At 40.3% G+C, this 26389-nt stretch overlaps 1 protein-coding gene across 2 annotated transcripts; it reads left to right on the forward strand.

Annotated features, from left to right (window-relative positions):
* Positions 1-565: 565 nt before the first annotated feature.
* ltc4s.1.S (leukotriene C4 synthase, gene 1 S homeolog) lies at positions 566-19300 on the forward strand. 2 transcript variants are annotated; one of them, XM_041588010.1, is made up of 7 exons: positions 571-720; positions 826-857; positions 4618-4779; positions 11233-11332; positions 15144-15214; positions 15702-15783; positions 18646-19300. In XM_041588010.1, exons 3-7 carry the CDS (start codon positions 4722-4724, stop codon positions 18779-18781), a joined length of 447 nt encoding a protein of 148 aa, XP_041443944.1. In that variant the 5' UTR covers positions 571-720; positions 826-857; positions 4618-4721; the 3' UTR covers positions 18782-19300. The 2 variants fall into 2 exon arrangements, with proteins under 2 accessions (XP_041443945.1, XP_041443944.1); XM_041588011.1 differs by lacking the exon at positions 4618-4779 and having other exon boundaries at positions 566-720.
* Positions 19301-26389: the final 7089 nt, after the last annotated feature.

Here is a 26389-nt window from a genome sequence, read left to right on the forward strand (position 1 = left end):
CTTGTACGCTGCCTGCCCTGACCCGGCCTGATTTGGCTACGCCTTCTGTTTACTCCTTGTACTGTGACCTTCTGCCCAAAAGACTTTAAAAAAAGACTTTACTGTCGTGCCCCTTTGCTCGTCCAGAACCTCTCTTAATAAGACCTAGCGGCATCCGATTAGCCAAGGGCTTTTCCCGAGGTGAAAGGCGGCTGTTAGAGGCAGAAGAAAGAGCTGTGAACAGGGTGCTTAGCATTGGTTCTGGATTTAGGGTGCCGACCGTGGCAGATATTATCGGCAGCCGACAGAAATCTTTTAACCTGCCCGATCGACCAAATGACCGACCTCTGACGGACGAAAAATGTCGGGACTCCCCACACACGGTACGAAAATCGTACAAATCCTCGATTTGTACAATCGGATCTTTGTGTCTATGGCAAGCTTTAGTTAAGAATCCTAAAAATCCTAATCCTTTTGATGATTTTCAAGTGTTACACTTAACCATGTCTCCTACCAGCAGGCGCTTCTTTGCAGCCATGCAGAAGAACTGCCAATATCCCAGTAAGGACAAGAGCAGCAAGAAAAGGGGGAGTTTCACTCCAGAGCCTCATAACTGTCACTCAGAAGGGAGAGGCTTCTGGGTGGAGCGTAAGGGACACACCACCCTCATATTCTCAGCAAGGCACAGACCTCTGCATCTCTGCGTCTCCAAACAGCTGCGCACACATTGTGGTTTTTAAGGTAAAATTAAAACATGGTGTTTGCAAATGTTTCTAACCCAGCCTGAGCTTTCTACAATGTTGCATTAGAGGATCCTGTGACATATGTTTATGTTCCCTTTCATAGAAGCAGAACAAGGGATCCCGATTTCAGCAAAGGTAAGAAGAGCCAAAAGGCAGAATTTGAAGCAAGTCATATATTGTGCAAAAGTGGTGCTGATAGAGGTGGCGCTGATAGAGGTGGCGCTGATAGAGGAGGCGCTGATAGAGGAGGCACTATGTACAGTAAAGTCAGTGGGATGGGCAGGTACACAATTCTTTTAGGGGCACAATATAAAATGGGATCTGGTTTATAGAAGTAGCAGATAGCACGGAGCTACACACTCACCATTATGTGCAGTCAGGGAGCTGAACCCATTTGTTGTGACCACTTGTGCATCAACGTTTCCAGGGGTTCAGACTATTCTTCATCAGGAACACAGAAGGCAGAATGTCCTTTGCTGCTGGAATACACAATAAATACTGACAATGATACAAAGGGTACAATAAACAGCATGGCAGGAATATGCAGGGAGCAATGCACAGCTTGTAATGCTTGGGAAGGCAAAACGTATAGCATTAAAAGGAATAGGAAAAAAAAAATACAATTTTCAAGTCTAGTAAGGATACATCAGGGGACCGGCTGGAATATAAAGGGCACATTGTGATGGTGGTTGACCTTTAAGTTAATGTATTTTTCGTAGCAACTTTGTAATTAGTCATTTTTTTTTTTTGATTAGATTTCATTTGTTATTTAGAAGTTATTAGACGTTATTTGCTTTCCTCTTTCTACACCTTTCCAGCTTTCATTTTGGGGTCACTGACTCCAGCAGCCAAAAAAAAAACCATTGCTCTGTGAGGCTACAATTTTATTGTTATTGGCATTTTTTCTCTTTCAAGACCCTAGCGGCCAGATAGCCGCTGACATTTCAGACTGGGGAGCTGCTAAACAAAAAACAAAATGACTGAAACACTGTATAAAAAGGAAAAACAATTATAAATTGTCTCAGAATATTGACAATAGTAAAAATGTAGGCAGTACACTGGCCCCAGCAATGCCAAAGTTGACAGCTCTGTACAACATGTAGGTACTGACGGCGGTATAACTACCAAACAGCAGACCCTGCAAAAGCCCAGTGGAGAGGTGGATCCAAACAATCGTGAATTAGGTTGTATGGTTCCACCTCCTCTGCCCCTTGCCGTCTGATGCAGGTGAGTGGGCATTGGCCGTGTGGCTAAAGGCATTAAGCAGAGGGGCTCAGTCCAATAATGTTATATGGGCCAAATGCCATAGCTGTCCCTAACTTTTTTCTGTCTGTATCAGGCTGGGGCATAGGGGCAAATTTACTAAAGGGCGAAGTGACTAACGCGGGCGAAAATTCGCCAGCGTGACGTCATTTTGGTATTTCACTAATTTACTAACGGTCGCTGGCATAACTTCGCTAGCGAAGGAGATAGACAGTGTTTCAGTCATTTTGTTTTATTAAGGTTTCCCAGGCTTAACCCATTTATTAAAGTTTCCCAGGCTTGTGAAGTGTAATGTATTTGCTGCAACATATACGTCCATTCAACTTTAACTTCCCGCCGTATGCAAATTAGCCAACGCTAGTGCAACTTCACTTTGTTTGGCGCAGTAACGCTAGCGCAACTTCACCAGCGTCCGGCGCCCTGGGCACAACTTCGGATTTTAGTGAATTAGCTTTGTCCGGGCGAATCTACGCCTGGCGAAATGTTGCGCTGTGAGCAAAGCCGTCGCTGGAGAATTTTCAGAGGTTAGTGAATTTGCCCCATAGAGTCAAACAACTTCTACTGGAAAGTAGGAACAGTTTTCAGTTGTGCCTGCATATAGGGGCAGGCCCGGATTTGTGGAAAGGCCACCTAGGCACGGGCCTAGGGTGGCAGGATTTTAGGGGGGCGGCATGCTGCCCAACCACACCCACTTTGGTTCAAAAATCATACAATCATTTTTTAAACTTCCCATGCACCAATCCCCATTGCTCCCGTCCAGATGATGAAAATTTGCACAAATAAAGGGGAGGGGACAGGGGCGACGAACGGCAGTGGGTCTAGGGGTGCCTACTATGTAAATCCAGCCCTGTATAGGGGGAATGATGCATTTTGGTGGGGCAGTGCAGGTTGATGAACAGAGCGTCATTGGTGGGATACAGAGAGGCAAAAACAACAAGCAGAATAGTGATGAGCAGTTCTGGTTGAAAACCTCCATCCATGCCCTTCTTATGCCATTTGCAGCCTCCATTGCGTGTCTTTTATAGACTCGTGCCTACTTGGCCCTGTTTGGAGGGCGTGGATCTATAAATTGAAGGCAAGTCCGGATAAGGTTTGATGAGGATGGAGGAGCAGCGGTTTAGGGTCGGGTGTGGGTTGAGAAAAACATTATTGCAGAAACATGGAATAGTACCGATTACCCAGAATGCAGAGTGCAGAATAAGGCAGCTTATTCATACACATACACAAAATTGCAAACGCATTTACAGTGAAAAACGGTAGAAAAACTGTAGAACTTGGGGTTAAAAAGCAGCTATGCCCCCTCCCCCTTCCATAGAAACGTTGAGCATAACATATTTGTTATCTTATATTTGTTACCTTATCCTGTGGTCACAGGGGCTGCCAGCAAAGCTATGGTGGTCACCGGATGAGTTTTAACTTTCCATAAACATTTTGACTAACGGGTAGGCAGGTTCACTTAAAAAGGGTTGTTCACCTTGAAATACATTGTTTTATGAAATAGACATTTATATTATGAGACGATTTGCAACTGGATTTCATTTTTTTATATTTTTTTGCGGTTTTTCAACTGATTAGCAGGTCCCAGAAGTGCACAGGACTGTTTATCTGCTTTTCTCTGCCTGCATTTTTGGCAATGCACTCCCATCAGTGCACTGACAGGCACAATGGCAGCTGGTTGGCACACTATGCAGATTTCTGGTTAAAAAAGGTTTACGTTTGCACACCAAAATCCACAGCATTTTGTTATTTTGATTACAAACTGTGAATGCATTGCCTTATTTGTTATTTCATATTACATCTGCTACGTGCAACTAGGCAATTTTTTTTCAAAGGTCTTGTGATTTCCAAAGAAATAGATTTTCAAAGAAATGGTCTGCAGTATACAATTGTGGCATACAAATTTACAATAATAGATAGCAAGTAGCTGTATCCATTTGACAGAGGCCATAAACACATAACCAGTGTTAGATTACACAAGAGATGAAACTTATTGCTCAAGGGGTTTGTGTGGTCTTCAGTAGCATTAATGTCTAACTATAGGGGCCCAAACCTTTACAAACTTAGCTGGGCGACCCTGAGCTTCATAGGCATGTTTACCCAATGTGTTACAGAAGGCACTGCAGTTCCCATCCAGTTCATGACCACCAGTTTCTTAGCATAGCACAAAAAGTCCTAGCGAGACATAAATGTATTCATTTAGTCCTCCACTAAGCGCAGTAGACACACCTCAGTAAATGCTAAATTATCTTCCATATATACAATTACTTCCAAAAGTGGACATTCCCATGCCAGATGTAGGAATGAGGCCAATCGATTGTTGCCTGATATAACCCATCTTTGTAGTCTCCCTGGGGTGATATAAATTTGATGATTTTTAATTGGATCATTCTGTCACTGATAGAATTTAGGTCTTTATACAAAGCGTCAGTTACCCCACTTGTCCCCTAAGGTTGGAAGCAGGTGTGCCCATTTGGCTCTAGGAAACTATATTTTCTGTAGACCTTTATTGCCATTTTTAGCTTTTTGTCCCCCAAAATATTAGGTATGCCTTTACTTGTAAAGCATGTCAAAAAGTGTATTATGTTATAAAATTGCCTTGTTGTAAAACATGTAAAAAGTTCTTATTTTCTAGGGCACAGCACTGTTATCACAAGCCAAGTCTCAGACATATCATATTCCTCATTTGAAGCACCATAACCATCTCCAGTACCCGAGTACCTGCTTCTATCTCTTACCATGCATGACCAGGTGGCTTTTCTGGCATTCGTTACACTGGCCGCAGTCTTGGAACAAGGTAAAGTTACAGAAATAAAATAATAATGGATTAATGAGAAGTAAGTCAAAAGGTTAAACAGAAAAGAAAGTAATCATGCCACCCACCCCAGCACTAGTTTACCCCCTAACTATTCAGAGTACAAAGCCTAAACCTAATGACAGATGCAGTCAGCACACAAATCTTACGCCGCAATAAATCACCACAATAGTAATATTTATTCATTCCTGCTAGAAGGATATATTTAGGCGCTGATTCACTAAGGGTCGAATATCGAGGGTTAATTAACCCTCAATATTCGACTAGGAATTGAAATCCTTCGACTTCGAATATCGAAGTCGAAGGATTTAGCGCAAATACTGTTGTCGTATGATCGAAGGATTATTCCTTTGATCGAACGATTAAATCCTTCGAATCAAACGATTCGAAGGATTTTAATCCAACGATCGAAGGAATATCCTTCGATCAAAAAAACTTAGGAAAGCCTATGGGGACCTTCCCCATAGGCTAACATTGACTTCGGTAGCTTTTAGATGGCGAACTAGGGGGTCAAAGTTTTTTTTAAAGAGACAGTACTTCGACCATCAAATGGTCGAATAGTTGAACGATTTTTAGTTCGAATCCTTCGATTCGAAGTCGTAGTCGAAGGTCGAAGTAGCCCATTCGATGGTCGAAGTAGCCCAAAAAATACTTCGAAATTCGAAGTTTTTTTACTTCGAATTCTTCACTCGAATTTAGTGAATCAGCCCCTTAATATATTTCTAGTTAAAATCACAGCAATGATGAACAGAAAGTAATGTGATGTGTGGGTGGCCCGATACCTGTGGGTTCGTGCCGACAAGGGGTGCTCCGCCAATAAGGCCAGTTGAGGCACTCGTCTCAGACGGCAGCGCCCCCTGGTTGCCAGGGGCGGCAAAAATGTCGCTCCTGGTATACTAAGAGACAAATTTCTGCAATTGCGCTCTCTGCACTAGCAAAGTGGACCCCCTGACCCCCATCCGGCGCTGAAGGTGTGTGCCATGGGGGAGACGGGCGGCAAAAACAAAGACCGACTCAGGCGGCAAATTGGGCAGGATCGCCCTTGGTGCCGACCTTGCACTCTTCTTCGCAGGTGGCGTTAAATGCCGTCTTCCGACTTCTCAGTTCGTCTTTTATAGCCGATGCACGACGCCTGCTCGTCCCTTTTGTGACATCATCGGCGGGGCGGGTCTATAAAAGCAACCCGGAAGTCGAATGCGGGCAGGCGCGAGCTAAGGTAGGGCGGGTTAGGGTTGGGTGCGGGTCGGGGATATCGCATGTCATTGGAGGTTTCTGTTGCATTAATTGGGCCATGCGCTCTGCTAAAAAATAAGCCACACCCAATTTTGAAGGACAACTCCAGAGAGATATAATGTACCAGTGCATTTTATTGTTTTAGATATTGAAGGAATGTGCTTAAAAAAGTGGCGTTTTTGATTACATTATTGTAAATTTCTGCAAAATCCCTACTAGTCCCGCCCATCTGTTCCACTTCCTGCTGCCTCCTTTCCCATACTAAATTGTAAAGTTTGCTTCAATATTTATTATTGTAATAGTTTTTTACTTTGTAGTTAGTGTACTTGGTATTCCCCTCCCTTATCTGGAGGAAATTACAGTAAAAGGACTCAAAAACTATTAATACAATTTCACTATGAAAGTAGAGAATCATGATGTCATGCTAAAATCTATTTGATGTGATATATGACATTATTCATATCAACCACAAGTAAATGATTTCATTGTCCTCCCCCGGGATTCAGCAGGCAAAAATGAACAATAATAATAAGTGAGTTTAAAGGTTTTATTACAACACTGATTTCAACTGGATTATAATTCACATGTTCTTATCCTAATGGACCTAGAAAATATGTAATTATTTATTTTAATATTTTATCGTTTTGTGATCATATTATGATTTATTTGACTATCTCTAACAGAAATGGGATGGCAGTGGATGTGATCTACTTACAATAGACTTTGCTAAAGCCTTTAATACCGTGTCACACAGAAGGTTACTGGTTAAATTAAGGAATGTTGGCCTGGAACATAGTATTTGTACCTGGATAGAGAACTGGCTAAAAGATAGACTACAAAGAGTGGTGGTAAATGGAACATTTTCTAATTGGACCAGTGTTGTTAGTAGAGTACCGCAGGGCTCTGTACTAGGTCCCTTGCTTTTCAACTTGTTTATTAATGACCTGGAGGTGGGCATTGAAAGCACTGTTTCTATATTTGCTGATGATACTAAATTGTGCAGAACTATAGGTTCCATGCAGGATGCTGCCACTTTGCAGAGTGATTTAACTAAATTGTAATGAGGATCAATGTTGATAAATGGAAGTGTGTTGGGAGTTTCCGTAAATGAGAAGGTTCTTGGGGTTTGTGTGGATAACAAGTTGCCTTATTCCAGGCAGTGTCATTCTGTGGCTACTAAAGCAAATAAACTTCTGTCTTGCATAAAAAAGGGCATAAATATGAAAATATAATTTTGCCCCTCTATAGGTCCCTGGTGAGGCCTCATCTGGAGTATGCAGTGCAGTTTTGGACTCCAGTCCTTAAAGGAGAAGGAAAGCTACCAAGGCAGTTATTGCCAGTTGATTAGCCACAACAGTGCAAGCTGGAATGACATTTTAATTCTTTAGAATGCTTTTCCATACCTTAGCAAACAGCTCTAGACACTGTCTCTGTTTCTTTAGTATAGCAGCAGCCATATTAGCTAGGTATGACATCACTTCCTGTCTGAGTCTCTCCTTGCTCGCTCAGATTACAGCAGGGAGGGGAGGAGGAAAGGGGAGAGGAGCAAACCGAGCATGCTCAAGCCCTGGAGGTTTAAGCTGAAAACAGGAAGTCTGATACAGAAGCCCATGAGTACACAATAGAAGGAAAGAAATGTGGTGTTTCTTTTGACAGAGGACTCAGAGCAGCATTACTTTGAGGGGTTACTAGAGTATTCTGATAAAGCTTACTTAGTTTTAACCTTTCCTTCTCCTTTAAGAAGGATATAAATGAGCTGGAGAGAGTGCAGAGACTAACTGCAACTAAACTGGTTAGAGAGAGGGAAGACTTAAATTATGAGGGGAGACTGTCAAGGTTGGGGTTGTTTTCTCTGGAAAAAAGGTGCTTGTGAGGGGACATGATTACACTTTACAAGTACATTAGAGGACATTATAGACAAATAGCAGGGGACCTTTTTACCCATAAAGTGGATCACCGTACCAGAGGCCTCCCCTTTAGACTAGAAGAAAAGAACTTTCATTTGAAGCAACGTAGGTGGTTCTTCACAGTCAGGACAGTGAGGTTGTGGAATGCACTGCCGGGTGATGTTGTGATGCTGATTCTCTTAATGACTTTAAGGGGCACATTTACTTAGCTCGAGTGAAGGATTAGAAGGAAAAAAACTTCGAATTTCGAAGGTTTTTTTGGCTACTTCGACTTTCGAATTGGCTACTTCGATCGACCTTCGACTACGACTTAGAATCGAATGATTCTAACTAAAAATCATTTGACTATTCAACCATTTGATAGTCGAAGTATTGTCTCTATATGAAAAACTTTGACCACCTACTTCGCCACCTAAAACCTACTGAGGTACAATGTTAGCCAATGGGGAAGGTCCCCATAAGCTTTCTAAGTATTTTTTTATCGAAGTAAAATCGTTCCATCGATGAATTACAATCTTTCAAATTGTTCGATTCAAAGGATTTAATCGTTCGATCGAACGATTTTTCCTACGATCGTTCGAACGAATGAATTAACCCTCGATATTCGACCAATAGTAAATGTGCCCCTAAGAGTGCTTGGGATGATTTCTTGGACAAGCAGAATATCTAAAGGTATTATGATACTAAAATCTACAATTAATATATATATATTGGCATATATAGTTAATGTGAGTGCATGGAGGGGTCAGTGTGAGTGTGTGTGTATGTATGGGCATTGGGTTTCATTTGGAGGGGTTGAACTTAATGAGTTTTGGGGGTTTATCCAACCCAATTTCACTATGTATCTATGTAAATAAATAATGCATAGTACTCAACTGTTAAATGCAGGGAATTTGAAGGATTAACTTCCACCTGCTGTTTAGAAAATCCCTGGTCAATAACCTATGCCCTGAAGGAGGAAAGCATATCCATTGTTTAAGCGAGTGACAGACTGGCATTCTGCCATAGTACATCCCAGGGGCTAGTAAGCAAAAACAGTCCTGTGCTTCATCATGGAGAAATAATAGGATGCAAGTAGAATCAAAACAGCTTCAGGCAGTAGTTTTAAACTGCAATGGGTTTATTAGCAGTGTAGGCACACTACATGTTTCGGGCATAACCCTTTATCAAGTGTGACAATAGCAAGGCATTGTGGGAATTAAATACCTACTTGTGGGAACAAGACACCACCCCCACTTAAAGTGACAGTATGGAATTGTGAATATAATGACACAATCTTAATCAAAAAATTCAAGAAATACAGGATCTAATACAGAGAGAAGTCCCGGAAAATATTTCATAGTCCATAAAGTCCAAATATATATCCAATTGTCCGGATAGTTAAGGAGACTGCCTCTTTCAGCCTGTCCTTGTATGCTAAAAGCAAAAATAGTCCAAACCACAACATGACATTGGTACTGCTATACAATAGCCTACCCAGGGATGTGAAAAGCATGTAGCTAATTACGTATGAATTTATAAACTTAACTTTCCAGCATTAGTAACCTTAGCTCCTGTAATTTATATTATTTATTACCTTTTCACGGCAGGAGTTCCGTTCTGCTTCAAATCTAGCTAGCCATTAATACCTAAGGGAAAAGAAAAAACAATTAGTATTTTTTATTAACAATAGGTTGTTACAAAACTTTCATAAGAAACATTTAAGGCTAGTGTAATCAGTCATGTCATTAGGTTTACTACAATCTAATCAGGGCCAGATTTACATAGCGGGCGCCACTAGGCCCACTGCCGTTCGTCACCCCCGTCCCCTCCCCTTTATTCGTGCAAATTTTCATCATGGACAGGAGAAATGGAGATTGGCGCATTGGAGATTAAAATAAATCTCTGGCACATTCCAGGTGTTTTTGAACTAATATTGGTGTGGTTGGGCAGCATGCTGCCCCCTAAAATTCTGCCACAAATCCGGGGTCTATATCTAACTTATTTATCCAGCATGCTTCTTTCTGGAGTAATAGTTTATCCCAATCACCACCTCTCGATGGTCTTTTTACCAATACTTTCCACTTTAGTTGACTCACGTTGTGCTTTTCTTCAAAGAAATGTCTCGACACAGTGGTAGGTGTCAAGTTTAAAGTTTCTAATTGAACTTTTATGTTCTTTGATTTGTTGTTAACTGCCCTAATTGTCTTTCCTACATACAGTTTACCACAAGGGCACTTTAATGAGTAAACTACATATGTACTATATATGTGGCAGTAGCTCTCAGGTTAATTTGTGTTCCTTTGGTGGGATGGTGTATGTTAGGGCCTTTAATTATTGAGGTACAGCAATTACAGTTATAGCATGGAAATGTTCTTTTGGTTTTTGAACGAGTAAACTTTCTCGTGGGGTGTCCCTTACCTCTTTTAGTACTTTTTGTAATTTTTGGCTAGAATAACCTCTAGCTTTAAAGCGATCTGTAAGGTCCAGAGCTGCTTTCTCTTCATCATGGAGAAAATAGTGTGTGACTTTGTGAAGTTGAAAAGGGCCTTGAGAAGCTTCTATTGGAGTGGCTCTTTTTTTACTGTGGTGTCCATCCTGTTGGTGAGACTATAACCCCACATTATTCCATCTTAACCCGGCCGGGTGTGAGTACTTTTTTTTGCCTAATATTGTCTTGCTGGATTGCCTCAACTAATACGCCTATAGAGGAAGTACCTGTTTCTGTTCAATAAACACTGATGCCATTTATTTTTATTGTGATATTAAGTTATGTTCAGTAACAATACCTTTTCTCAAGACACTACAGCAAAGGCTCAACTAAAAAATCTAACAATCTTATACTGCTTTACATTCAGCGTTACATTCTCTCATCATAGTCCCTTTTTAGAAAGGCTCCCTGTCGGTCTGATAATGACTCTACAACAAAACACCATTGGGCCTTTCTTTTAAGGTGTGTTGTTTCACTTGTTTAGAATCTACACCAGTGAATCTCAGTCTTTTCCCATGAAGGCAGTGGAGTAACCAAGAGAAAACAGACCCCACTCCTGCAGATTGGGGGAGGTCTGCTCCTTCTATTCAGGGGGCCTGGGAGGGGTAGGTTATGGGTGACCCACAATGCACATAAAATCACTGGTGACCTGCATTTGTAGGGTGGGGTGTGGGGGTGCTCAGAGAATACTTTGGTGGAGGGCCTGGACCCTACACCAAGGCCTTTGATATGGTTCAAAACATCAGCACAGTAAGGATTACAATTGTTTGCAAACTCCCTGCACTTAACTTAAATACACCCTGTTATCTCGTCTATGTTTTGCAGCGTATTTCTCCATGCAAGTTATCTGGGCACGCAGAAAATATAAAGTCTCACCTCCTAGCACTTCTGGACATCCATGTTTTGAACGAGTTTTTCGAGCACAGTGAGTAGAACTCTTTTGTACAAGTGCCAGCTGTGGTCAGGCCCCTCTTAAAATTAAAACCAGGCCAGGCCCCCCTTAAACCCACCAGGCGCAAAACAACCCCTTACACCAGGGATCCCCAACCTTTTGAACCGTGAGCAACATTCAGAATTAAAAGGAGTTGGGGAGCAACACTAGCATGAAATATGTTCATGGGGTGCCAAATAAGTGCTGTGATTGGCCATTTGGTAGCCCCTATGTGGACTGTCAACCTATATTGAGGCTCTGCTTGGCAGTGCACCTGGTTTTTATACAACCAAAACTTGCACCTGCTTTGAGGCCACTCAAAATCAACTCAACATCAACATCCAAGGGGTTGGAGAACAACATGTTGCTCACAAGCTACTGGTTGGGGATCACTGCCTAACACTATAACTATATAAGTGTCACTGACTTTGATTTTTTTTTTACAACAACCCCAGGACTGTAGCCTTACTGTAGAGATGTTTTGTTTTTTTTACTTTAGGGTTTAGTTCTCCTTTAAAGGTGACCCATTACCTAGAACACCAAGCTTCATTGTTTCATCAGTTTATACTTTTTAATCTTTAAGGTTGGCAATATAGTAATTGGGGCAGCATTTGCTCTAGGTTAAAAACCAATACAACCCAACTGTTTTCCAGTCTACAACACATTTTTAGTTTTGCAGCTGTGACGAAAAAAAGCCTTTTAAATATAGCAATCCACAGAAATTAAGGGGGAACAAGTAGTTGGAAGTTCATGAATGTGCATATGTGAGCTCTTTTCCTTCCTGAGCATTTTAGGGAGAAAAAAAGCACTTCTCCATGCTTTCTAGTGAAGTCAGAGGGAACCACAAGAAGTAGTTTTGAGGGGGTTTGTGTATATGCCAGTAGAGAATCCATTGTGTCTTACATTAACTTTAAATGAAAAATGTAGGCATTTCGGGGAAAGCACGGAAAAATCGAGCAACTTGGGAAAACAATAATATGATTCTGATTTTTGCTTGATTTTATTGAGTTTTATCCCAAACCGATTAAATTAAGCTTTTTTTTTTAATAATAAATAAGGTAAAATCAGGTATTAGTTTGGTTGTAATTTTTTTTTTAAAAAAATGCGATAAATTCAGATTTTAATAAATAACCCTTCCCATAAATCCACCAATATGGATCCATGTATCTTATTTGGGATTTAATACAAGGAACTGTTTTATAGAAATAAAATAGAATTGTTTGCACAAAATGGACTGAATGAGAGATGGTCTGAGCTGATAAACATATGAACACCTACTTCCTACCATTTCACACTTCTGTGAGTTTCAGCCTAACCTAACTGAATAGGTACAATAGAACCACTGTGATTGGACTGATGAAAAAATTCCCTTTACCCTGCCCTTCAAATTATGATTTTCTGGAAGTTTATATCCTCATTTCTAACTGTAATCGTCAGACAGACATTAGCGTGTATTACCTGTATTTCTACAAATTGAATCTTTGAACAGAATATTTAAAAATATCCCAGAATATAAAATAAAACTGGCAAACTAGAACACGTCCAATTATATAAAGCTAAGGGCCATTTAATAAGCGTTCCTTGTTATCAACTAGTTGCTAAGCTAAATAACAGCTTTTATCTTATTTTGAGAAGGAAATGTAAAAAAATATCTTCAAAGAGAATATTAACTTCCTCTTCCCTTATCTTGCAAGCCATCTGCTTAGTTTCTTTTTTTTAAAAAAAGATCTTAGAACTGGGCCTCATGCCTATGAGGTATCGAAACAAATAATTAGCTACTGAAATGGAATCCATTATCCAGAAAGGTCCAATTTACAGCAAGTTCACCTCCCATAGACTCCATTTTATCCAAATTATCCAGATTTTAAAAAAATAGTTCCTTTATCTCTGTATTAATAGAACAGTACTTTGCAAAATCAGCCTATTGGGTTTATTTAATGTTCACATGATTTTCTGCTAGACTTAAGGAATAAAGATCCAAATTCCAGATAGATCCGTTATCTGGAAAACCCAAGGTCCCGAGCATTCTGGATAACAGGTCCCCACCTGTAGTAAAATATGACCAGTATAATATTTGGCATTTACATTTTGTTGTCTCCTTTATAATAGCTCAGTTACTTAGTAATTGTTTTAATTTACCTGATAGCATGGGCCGACGCTCAGTATCACAAGGTTCTTCCAGCGAGCACCATGGAACCGTCATTTTCCTACTTCTTCCTAATTCACATGGCCGCACACGCGCAGTAGAGTGAAAAGTCAAACTTTAACCAAAAAAAAAGTATTTTTTGCACTTCCGGGATTGCCCCGGGATTTTGAATGAAGAAGTGGAAGAAGAGGATTGATCTGTGGTGCTTGCGGAAATGAACCCCCGGGCCAGGGCAATTTTCTGCTAAATAGAGCACCAGCCCCGGCTGTCAGATAAGTGTTTACAATCACTTGGGGGCACGTAACTTTTGACACCCAAACGTGATAGTGACTTTCCTTCTCCTTTGAAGAAGAAGTTAACTCAAAAGTGAAAATTTGCCATTAGAGACACTATTTTTTTACTCTCTCCCTGGAGAGAGGGAACAAAATCCCAGGATTTGATGTACCCAAACTCAGACCGTGTAAAATTGTTCCAACACTTGCTAAACACTAACCTATGGCAATGTATCCCAGTGACTCAATTAATGGCACCATTTAGCCAGCTAAGGTCATAAAAATATATTTCCATCTCTTTTTAAATGTTGGATATTCCCTTTTTCTTTTACTACTTAGCCTCTTACACTAGAGGAATGAGTAAATAAACTAATTAGATTATTATAATTAGTGATGGACGAATAAATTCACAGTGAATGTCTGCGTTTCACCCCAAACTGCGGCGACAATTCGCCAGCAAAAAATTGGCGCGCGTGAAAATTATTTGGACTCCCATTGACTTTAATGCATTTGGACCAAATAGTCATGCATATAATAATTGTCACTCGTGTCAAAATTGACACACGTCATAATAATTTTGACGCCTATTGACTTCAATGCGTTTCGCAGATTTTTCATGCGTTTCGTGAATTTGCCGGTAAATTCACAAATTTGTCAGCAAAGCTAAACAGATTCACAGATTCGCAATTATAAACATATTCCCTCTTGGTACAGCAGACACCAGTAAAATAAAAAACCTGATGAGTCGGGTATAGAGGCGCATTTGTGTTCATATTCCATCTGTTTTAATATTTCATCCTTTGAGAGAAAAAATGTTGGGAAACGAAATTTTCCTCTGCCTCTCTTATTTTAATACCCCTTAACTCTGTAATGCTTGTGGAAAAGCTGTAAAAGCAGCTGTTTCTCTATACTCCTTCCCATCTAAAAGTCTATATAAACCATATATAAATCCTGTGATAACTTTGTTCAGGGTTCTGATTCATGTTGACCTCAGAATCCACGGATGCTCATGTCAAATAAACTTTGTATTTTACCTCAGTGGTCTCTGGTAACTGAAATTCTCAGACAAAACAACAAAGTTTGGCATGTAGGGTCATGTAGGGTCATGTAGCGCCATGGGTATGAAACGCGGTAGGCGTAATGGTTTTAACTGGATGAATAAAGTCAAGTTTCAAGTCAGCCGGTCAACTGGTGTTCTGAATCTGCTTTGTGATTTACGTTCTTTGTGATCCATTTAATATTTGCTTTTAAAATGCCATAAATCAATCCAATTTAAAATGAGAAAAAAAAAATCATATTTTCTTAAAATGTTCCCCTGTGTCGCCCACAATATGTCCTTCCATTGTTATTCAATGTGACCTATTGTCTGCCATTTTCTTTTCCACAGATTGAATTGTTCCGAATATTTTTCTCTGTTTATCTCAGTTCTCTGGGTGTCTGGATTATTTTTTCACCAGGGTAAGCAAATTCTGTGTGACGATCAATCTATTTTAGTGTAAATATTGTTAAGTCACAAAGAAGGGCGTTTAGAGGGAACCGAACTAGAAAAAATGAAGCGTGTTAAGAAATGCTAAGGAGTATGGAAGACGATTCTCCAAGCAATGTCACCCATGTTGCTGTTATTTAACATAAGGAGATTATTACAGTGAAACCTCAATTTTACATCCTCTGATTTTAAGTTTACCCCTCATTTACATTTTGGCATTTACTCATAACAACTCATAGCAACCAGATTAGATTTTCACTTTTATTTTCCAGTAAACTATAAAAAAAAACAATTTATTGATTATCTGCAGCATCTGTACAAATAAATGAGGCCCTTCTTGTCTAAGTGATGCATTTAAAAAATAGATCAGTAAACCATGTTAAAGGTGCAGATGTTTTTACCCCTATAAATCCTTGAAAATGTCAATGCTGAAATATTGTATCTTATTTTTGTTCTCAGGAACGTCTTCAGTATTTGGTTTGTTGTACCTGTATACACGATATGCCTATTTTCATGGCTATGCTGAATCTGCTCAAGGAAGGTAAGGGCTGATTGAGCACGGAGCTCAAACATGAGGTTTTTTTTTTTTCAATTGAATAAACTTGAAATCTTACCAAACTCAAAAAAATGGATATCTTTAAAAACTTGATTGACTAAAACTGCGGGGGAAAAAAAATCTAATTTGTTTTCTAATTCCATTTTCAATGGGTCTATGAAAAATTCATTAACTCAAATTGAAACATTGTTGGAACAACTCTCTTTTGACACCTCCAACTACCTTCAAGGGTGCACTAATTCACAATTCCAACTTATTTCAGGGAAGGTGCAATTTGTGGGCATTTTCCAACTGTAATAATTACATCCCTTTTTCAGCCAATTCAGCTATAAGCATTAATAAGTGAGAAAGCAAGTGCAGTGGTAGGGATACAGTGATTCTAAAGTGATTCTATTAGTCATTATACCATGAAAGAAATGAGTAATGGCACCACATTCATGCACTATGACTGCACCTCTAGCACATGGAAATTAAATGCTGAACCCCTAAGCACATTGTATACAGTAAAAGTGGGTACTGGTCACCCAAGTATCAGTGGCGTAACTATAGAAAAAGCAGAAGGCACAGTAGTAGGGGAGCCCGGGCAATAGGGGAGCCCGGACTGTGGGATCTGCTTCCTCTACAGCTAATTAAAAAACCCTCCTCCCCAGCCTCTCTCTTACCAGCAGCGAGGAAGTGGGACACAAGTTGGGCGGGAGTGGGCGGAGTTGGGACAGGGAGTGGGCAGGGTGGAGGCGGGATGTGGGCAGGGCAAATGCGGGACTGGAAGTGGGTGGGAGGATGGTGATCGGAGTGCGACAGGCCCCTCTGAAGTTGTCTTTGCAGGGGGACCCGGCACACTCTAGTTACGCCACTGCCCAACCATAAACTTGCCTTTAGCTGCCTGCAGCCTGTAACCCCATCCGTAAGTGCTGCTCCAGACTGTGAAGTGACTGAACTCGTTCAGGAAATGATCAATGTGTGAGAAGGAGGGCGCAGTGGCAGCAGCACTTGCAGGGCGCAGAGGAAGAAAGGGCCAAAGCACAAACTACCTGCCTAGAGGCGGGCCGCAGCCAACAGGTCGATGTATCCTAGTGGGAGGCCAGGCAGGGCATTGCAGCCAGACCTGCGGTTTATTATTACATCGTGAGTTCTGGTTGGATCTGTTGCTCGCAGCTCCCTATTGTGTCCCACGTCTGCGCTCTTAGAAAGCGCATATGAACCTGCTCCAAGAACTGGCTTCTATTTGTCTACTCTGCCTGTTACAATAAATAATAACATGTCACATTATGTCTTCTTGATCTTGCACCTCAAAATCACAGATTGGGTTTGAGTACTGGCACATTGGAACTTTATTTATATATATATATATATATATATATATATATATATATATATATATATATATATATATATATATATATATATTTGTCTGTTGCAGGAAACTATCCTTTTTAATACTAGCTTACTTGCCCCCCTCTGGAAATTTTTCTGCGGACGCCCATGCCACTGCCAAGTATTTTACATGTTGCGAGACTCGGATTACAACCCAAGCACATTATATGCATTGACATAGTAACAAAGTGAGTTACGATGGAAAAAGACACACATCCATAAAGTTCAAGTTCAAGTTCAGCTTTTTGTCCAAATGACACCTGAGTAACTGTTTATATATATATATATATATATATATATATATATATATATATATATATATATATATATATATATATATATATATATATATATATATATATTATATATATATATATATATATATATATATATATATATATATAGTGAGAGGCAGTGGGTACTAACACTCCAAAGCACATCCATTATCTGGAAACTCGTTATCCAGAAAGCTGTGAATGACAGAAATGCTGTTTCCCATAGACTCCATTTTATCCAAATAATCCACATTTTTAAAATGATTTCCATGTTCTCTGTAATAATAAAACAGTACCTTGTACAACTAAGATATAATTATTTCTTATTGGAAGCAGAACCAAGCTATTGGGCTTATTTAATGTTTACATGATTTTCTAGTAGTAGTATGAAGATCCAAATTACTGAAAGATCTGTTCCAGAATACCCCAGGTCCTGAGAATTCTGGATAACAGGTCCCATACTCGTACTGTCAGGCACAGGCAAAAAACACACAGGATAAATGCATTACCAGCTTCATGACTAATGCTGCTATTGTAGAGAAAAAAGCAAGAAAGACAGGCAAACCTGAACAGGGGCTAGCGTTAGTCTAGAAAGTAGGGTCTGGAGAGGAGGGTAAAGCAAAATTTGTCATAAATAACAGTTCTGGGGAATAAGCAGCAGAACGAACATATCTCATAAATAAGTTGTAATGTATGAATTCCATCCACTGCCCTCCAGCACCCTATAACAGGGGTCCCCAACCTTTTTAACCGTGAGCCACATTCAAATGTTAAAAGAGTTGGAGCAACACAAGCATGTAAAAAGTTTCAGGGTGCCAAATAAGGGCTGTGGTTGACTATTTGGTAGCCTCAATGAGGATTGTCAGTCTATATGAAGCCCTATTTGGCAGTACACCTGGTTTTATACAACCAAAACTTGCCTCCAAGCTGATAATTCAAAATGAAGCATCTGCTTTAAGGCCTCTGAGAGCAACATCCCGGGGGTTGGTGACCAACGTGTTGCTCCTGAGCAATTGGTTGGGGATCACTGCTCTATAGAATCTCCTTTCATTTCTGCTAGTTCTGCCCTCAAAGTTTAAGTCCTAGTAAAAGATGTGCTGGAATCAGATTGGCTTCAATAATAATTTAATACGGCCTATCGGTATTTGTATATATATTCGTATTATTGTTTTTACCCATTTTACTTTTCTGATCACAGGCTAAAACCGATGTACGCCAGCGCCACGATTCTTTGGATTCTTATTGGCCTATCGACTGCAGGCCTGTTGGACTACTTACTCTCTGCTTATTTCAGAGTTGAAATTTTGAAGAGTTTAGGACGATGGTTTTTATGAATAATAACCCTTTTTTTTTTTGAACACCCGAAAAAGCCTAACTCTGCATTTTTACACTCAGAATATAAACTCTCTGGATAATTTTGCATTGTGGTAATCAAACATTTAGGCATCAGAATTCCGAATTGGTTTCGGTTGTTTAAACAAACAGTTTTGATTTAAACTACATTTGTATTATTTGTTCTTGGGCTTTCTGTCTCTTTCAACAAGGGCAAAAATTGGTTGAATTTGCTGAATTTAAAAACTATACTAAGAAAATGTGGCTTTCATCTAAAATGGGTTTTAAAAAAGGTTGACACACACCTCCACCCCACTCACCCACAACCCCCCCCCCACACACCCCAGCCAGTTAGATGTGCTCAAATCTAATTGGATATATATATAAATGTGCAGAAATATTTAAAATTATAAATGTACCTTTTTGTTCATAACCACATCCTGTACGCAAAATATATTTGTTTTTATGGGTTGGAATGTATTTTATGTGTTAAGTGAAAATTAAAATTGAAATCGCTTTCACTTTAGATGATCCTACCTCCTTGGGGTTTTCAAAGCAAATGTGGAAGGAGGAGCAGATTACAGAAAGATCCCTTATTCAAAAGGCTCCAGGTCCGGAGCATTTTGGATAACAGGTCCCATATCTGTAATATACATAGAGGATGGTCAAAGGATGTGATATTTAAGAGATTAAAAGAGTATAAGAAAAATGTGGTATATCACTGTATAATTCGTTGAAAAAAAGAGTTAATTATTTAGCACCCCCTCCATTTTTTAGGGTGTTTAGTCCCCCTTTTAAATATGGCAAATGATCACTTACATCCACATTTTAAAAGCAATAATAAAAAAACTGCAATACACTATAGGGCAGATTTATGAAGGGTCGAAGTGAATTCGAGGGAATTTTCGAAGTAAAAAAAATTAGAAATTCGAAGTATTTTTATGGATACTTCGACCATCGAATAGGATACTACGACCTCGAATTTACTTCGAATTAGATTTGAAGTAAAAATAGTTTGAATATTTGATAATGTAAGGACTGTCTCTTTAAAAAAACTTCGACTTCAATACCTCGCCAAATGAAACCTGCCGAAGTGCTATGTTAGCCTATGGGGACCTTCTACAGCATTTTCTAAGTTTTTGAAGTCTAAGTAAAAATCATTCGATCCATTCGAAGGATTTAATCGTTCGATTTTACTTCGACCGCAGTATAGCCAAATTCGATGAAAAAAAGTTGGATTTCAAAGGTCGAATTTCTAAGTATTTTTAACTTCGAAATTCTACCCTTGATAAATCTGCCCCTATATATGAATAGGTTTTGAATTTCTATTGACAGTCACTGATAAAAGCAAAGCTTTTTGGGGGTACAGAATATTCCTCTCTCCAAATAGATATGGGTCTGAGGTGCCATAGTGTGTCTGTTCGTCACAGAATGTAATAGCAACTAGCACTTTCCATCCACTAGATATAATATAAGTAATAGTTATATATTCAATGGCTGGTGCTGAAGCAGAAGGCAAAAAATCCTTTACAAACATGGAGAGAGTATTTCTTCATGCAGCAGGTTACACCCCTAATTCTTTAACATTCATAACATTGACAGTAAAGACAAGTTATGCTTTGAGTCAATATGACACGATTGCCACATATATTTTAATTATATTAGTTATATTTTCATCTGAAGGTGTCACTAGCTGGATGATATCAGGCAATCAAATTAGACCCGGGGGTGGGGGCAACACTGAAACCAATCACATAAGTATTTCTCGCAAACAATGTTGTTTATGAAAATGAGTCAACTCTTGCCAAGGAAGCCATTATAAGTTTATATAAGCTTTTTTCCAACTTAAAGGAGATCTACAGATAAAGAACTATGGCAGAAATGTTGTACATTGTGGTTTGTGCTTCTGTACCAGCTCAAGGCAACCACAGCCCTTTAGCAGTAAAGATCTGTGTCTCCAAAGATGCCCACGTAGCTCCTCATCTTATTTTCTGCTCTGTGCTACTGTCACTTACTGAGCTTAGGGACCCACTCACAATATACTGGTTATGTCACAATACAGGGTTTTAATAATCAGCTGTGTGTATCTTCAGCTTATATTAAAGCCAAAGTTCATTTTCTGCTTTATAATTTGCGACAACCCCTAAGCTTCTCAACAGCTGCTCAGAGGCCACTGAGCATGTGAGTGTCACAGAGACTCCTATCCAAGATGGGAAACTCTTGTGACACTTTTGAAGGCCTGGATCATTTACTACTTTAGAGATGCTGAACCTTTTGGTAGGTCCAAGAACTTCAATATATAAAATATGGAATTTCTAGCCATATTCATATTTATTGTTTAGTTCTCCTTTATAAAAAAAAACAAACAAATGATTTGCTCTAAATCAAACTTGGAGTGTAGTTAAATAAAAGTAAGTTTATAAATAACTTCTGCTTTCTTTATAGGCCTGCCTAAAGAGACAACTCTTTCAGTTAACTTATTGAAGTCAGTGACACTTTAATAGAAGGACTAAGCATTGTGATCTTGAAATCTCCTCTGCTCAAGATCCAAATGATCAGCTAAGTAATTACAGTAGGCCCTGTGCCATGCAGATAAAACAGATATTGCTGTATTATTACACTTTTAGCAATGAGAACAAACAGATTTTAACTAATCTTCAAGGCAACCTAGGGAGTGGCAAAGTCCCAACTACTCTTTGGGAAGCCCAGCAAGCAGTAATGAGAGGCTAATAATTAATTTTGTAAAATGAAGGTGCATTTTTATTGACGTTTTCAACAAAAATATTTCAATATTGTAGTTGTATTTATTTATTTTACTGCACCCTTAATATTATCATTTGTTAAAGTAACTTGTTACTTGGTAAATGTTTTACTAATCACACACTCACATAATACATTAAAGCTCATGTTTTATATATATATATATATATATATATATATATATATATATATATATATATATATATATATATATATATATATATATAGTGACACTGATTTTCAGTGTAGGTCAGGGATAGATGAGGCCACACAGGAGAAGATTCATCGGAGTCTTCCCTTCTGCTCTTTTTTCCAACCAATCCTTTTTTTCTTCAGTGCCCCAGACTTACAGTTCCACTTTTATGGCCTTAATTTTCTTCTAAAATCGGGCTCCCCTACTTATCCTGTTTATTTAACCCTTTATCTTTCTGCTCCTATCCACTGTTTGCCCCTTTTTCATGTCTTGCATTTTGTAATTTCTTCTTTTTAATTTTTAATTCCACTTACTCTTTCCATTTCTTTTCTCGTCCCCTGTCTTTAAATTTCTCTTCCCTACTGCCCATCCCTATCATGCTTGCTTCCAGTCTCTGGAGTAGAGACATGGCATAGAGACATGGCAGTTGAGACATGGCAGAAGCAGCTCTGACTCTCATCAAGGGAAGTGTCTGGTGTTGCTCACACGCCTGACCTGCACGTGGCGCCATGACATTTCCAGGTAAGGGACCAACCATATTGGAAATTGCTGTGCCTGGTAAGTCTACAATCACTCTGCAGGACAATGTATAAAGGGGATCCGTCACTCAAAAAAATGCCTCAAAATTCTTTTTTTATCACATCAGTGAAACAAAATGAATAATTAAAATATATAAATTATTTGAAATTATTTGAATCTTGTTTCCTTCAGTCTGGGAATTCATAATTATAACAAGCAGGCAGGAGCCATTTTGTGGACACAGTTATTAAGACAAGCTTTGCATCATCTCAGAATCTTGTTTGTGCACCAGAATGGGGGACCTGATGTCCATCCCCATGTCCTGGCTACACAATTAAACGATGGAGAGCAGTAACATCTAGGAAGTGCTGAATGGAAAGTAAGGCATAGAGGAGGGGCAGACAATATTTAATTGACAGCTAAGATTTTTAAATTAGCTATGAATACTTTAATAAAAAAAAATCTGGATTTCATGTTTAATTTGAAAAGGAATTTTATTATAAAGATTTTCGTGTTTGGGTGACAGGTCCAATTTAATGAACAAATCAAGAACAGTTCTTCTTTCGGTTACAGAATGCAGTATGTAGATGTGCGTTACTCATCTGCTACATAAATTACTCTGTCAGGCCCAGGCAACGTTACGAGATTTTATGCTGATGTGCCTGCACCTGGAGCGACTACGTTGGCTCTGATGCAGTAGACTTTGCTGCCACATTGTGCGAGTGTGCCTGCGCCTGGCCTGACATTGTGGCTCTAGGTGCGGGTACATTAGCTGAAAGGAGCAAAGTGGCTGATTCTTTGCCTGCATTTATCCTCAGGCTAAGAATCCACCTGGTGTGGCAGTAGCCTTAGTCGGCTACCTCATTAGTTGGCCACAACATTTATCTATTATAGCACATAATTTCAAAGGGAATGTTATGTCAATAAATAATATTGGAAATACCTCAGTCTTAAAAGAAGCATCTTTGCAATATACTTTATTTAGAAGTTCAGTGCAGTTTTTATAAAATACGCAATAGTCTGCCGGCTTTCGCCTCCTCCCCATCTCACTGAAATCATTTGACGGCTTCATGGCTGGGTGGGCCGAGTAATGTGAAACGATCAGATATTCTGCATTCTGAAGGGCAGGGAAGCAGATCAGTATAGCTAGAGGCTAACCTCAGTGAGTAAGAAAGCTGCTTCTCTGCCCTTCGGAATGCAGAGTATCTGAATTGGCCCATGAAGCCATATATACACGGGCTATTAAGATGCAGAGATGTAGAGCTATGTATGAATATGATAAAGAAAATGCTCAACTAAATATGCTGAAGAGCTACTTTTTATTTCAGCTCAAATCTAAGTAAGGATTTTCTTTTGGATCTTGTAATAACTAATAATGCTGAACTCATCTCTAGTATTTACAAAGTGGGTGCCCCTAGGCCCACTGCGATTCATCACCTCTGTCCCCTCCCCTTAATTTGTCACTGGGCGACTAATCTCCCCGAATCGCAGCGTGTCTCTGCCCTAAAAAGCGTAAACCTGCATAGTTACTGCATAGTCGGACTGGGCCAGCGGGTCACAGGGAAAAAAACCCGGTGGGCCCCAGTCTCTAGTGGGCCCTCTGGCCCAGATCCACACCCTGGATTTCTTTGCAGCAAAAAAAGCAGTGCAAGTGTGCGCTGGCGCGCATGCGGGTAGGGTTTGTTGGATGGCTGACCCTGAGGTAGCAGCCCTCGGGGTCCGGAGGAGGGGCCCTGAGGCAGAAGCCCCAATGGGCCCCAGGCCCCCCAGTCCGACCCTGTGCATACAAAAAATGTTTTGCACACATAGCCAAGAATTATATTAGATTAGAGGAAACATTGACCATATATGCACATACTTATACAGACCTATCTATACACACACATACAGTATATAGCTACATATACCAATGCCCATACACAAAGCAGTGGATAACCTCAACAACTATTAGCTTTGTTGTAGGCCTGATATTGCACTAACCCTGCTGCAGTCTGACCTCCCTCCTCTATTGTTTTACTTCCCATTGAAAATTGAAGCTGCAGGTACATTTGTAATAGCTCTAACAAAAGCCCGTGGCCGCCCCCAGTCCGCTCAAATCTTACGTTTTCTCTTCTTTCTGGTCATCGTGCACCGTGGCTCCACCCCCTTTTACATCACCGCCCATCCCTTTTGTTCCTGCCCCCACCACTGGCCGGTGGAAATTTTATGAAAAGTTGGCAACCCTAGCAGTACTAGCTCCTTCAGTTTTAATGTTTAAAGGGCACCTGTTGGGTCCCGCATTCCCAACCGCATTCCGTTTGGGGATAACAGTTAGTCCGGTCACTCGCATGTGCAAAACGAGCAATTCAGGGCAGCTTTTCATTATGTGCATGCGAGTGACACAACATGGCTGCTTGCACCCGGAGCTCCCTCCTGGTGCGGGTAGCGTAGCGCTGGCGGGGGGCATTTTTAAAAAAAAAAAAAAAAACGACTGCTATCCCCACCTTTGGTTGGGGATAATATTTTTACCCAACAGGCGCCCTTTAACATGATGGAGAGAGCGATATTTTAAAGCAATTTGCAAATGGTTTTCATTTTTTATTACTTTGTAGTTTTTGAGTTATTTAGCTTTTCATTCAGAAGCTCTCCTGTTTGCAATTTTAGCAATCAGGTTTCTAGGGTCCAAGTTACCCTAGCAACCATGCATTGGTTTAAACAAGAGATTGGAATATTAATATGAGAGGGACTGAATAGAATGAATAATAAAGTGGCAGTAACAATACATTTGTAGGATTACAGAGCATTTGTTTTTTTAGATTGGGTCATCGAACCCCATCTAGGATTGCCACCTTTTAGCCCGGTGGAGACCGGGCAGGGCTGTAACATGGAAGGGGCGGGCTTAGGGTTGCCACCCAGCCGTTATTTTACCGGCCTAGCCGGTAAAACACCTGCCAGGGCCATGGTCGGTATTACAAATTTAACGGCAATGTAGCTGCCGGTAATTTGTAATACCATTTACAAAATTCCTTGCCCGCAAATGAAAACGTACATTTTAGTCGACTTTGGGTGTGGCCCCGTCCCGTGGTGCTACCCATGTGGCTCCGCCCCTTTTGTGTCACCCCTTTTGTCGGCTCCGCCCCTTTTTGTGTCACATCCCACCGCTTTATTTTTCGCCCCCACCACTGGCCGGTAATTTTTTTTTTAAAAGTTGGCAACCCTAGGCGGGCTGTGATGCATAAGAGGCAGGGCCTCGATGCAGAGGGTGCGGATCGTGATGTTGGGGGCAGGCAAACGCTGATCGCCGTGTTAATCTTAGAGAATCCTGCCCGGGTTTTCCTAATTTGGAAGACCAGGCAGGCAGTTTTGACCGGGCAGCCCTTCAAATTGGGTTGTCACCTTTTAGCCCATGTCACCTTTTAGCCTGTGACGTTGAGGGGCGGCAGTGATGCATAGGGGGCAGGGCTAGGGTTGCCAAATGGCCGGTATTTTACTGGCCTGGCCGGTAAAAATGATGGTTGATCCCAATGTTATTAATAGGGAAAAAGATAAATATACAGGAAAAAAAGAAAAGAAGAAGAAAAGGTGGCAACCCAAGGGACAGGGCTGTGACGTGGTGAATGGCCAATCTTAGAGAATCCTGGTCAAAACAGAACAGGTGACAATCCTACCCCCATTTAGGGTTGCCACCCTAAATGGGTGGCAATACCGGTCTTCCTATATTGTTGCCATTTCTTTCTATTAATAACATTGGCATCAAACATCATATTTACCAGTCATGTAGGGTTGCCAGTGCCACCTTTTGCTAGATTTTTTACCGGCTGGTGGGGGGCGGGTACAAAAAGGGGTGGGGTGACATCAAAATGGGCGGGGTTGTGTGTAAAAGGGGCGGGCCACGGCACGGCCAGGACAAAAACAGAGGAAAGAGATAAGTTTACAGGGGATTGGGGGCGGGCCAAGGGGTCTTTTTAAGGGTATTACAAATTTACCGGTAGCTACATTGCCGGTAAATTTGTAATACCGGCCCTGGCCTTGGCAGATGTTTTACTGGCCAGGACGATAAATTACCGGCCGGGTGGCAACCCTACCCCCCATTTGAGAGCAGGAAAGAGTCCTAAGAAAAAGACAAATAATTCAAACACTTAAAAAACAAATAAATAAT

Source organism: Xenopus laevis, chromosome 3S (assembly GCF_017654675.1).
Source record: "Xenopus laevis strain J_2021 chromosome 3S, Xenopus_laevis_v10.1, whole genome shotgun sequence".
NCBI lineage: Eukaryota > Metazoa > Chordata > Amphibia > Anura > Pipidae > Xenopus > Xenopus laevis.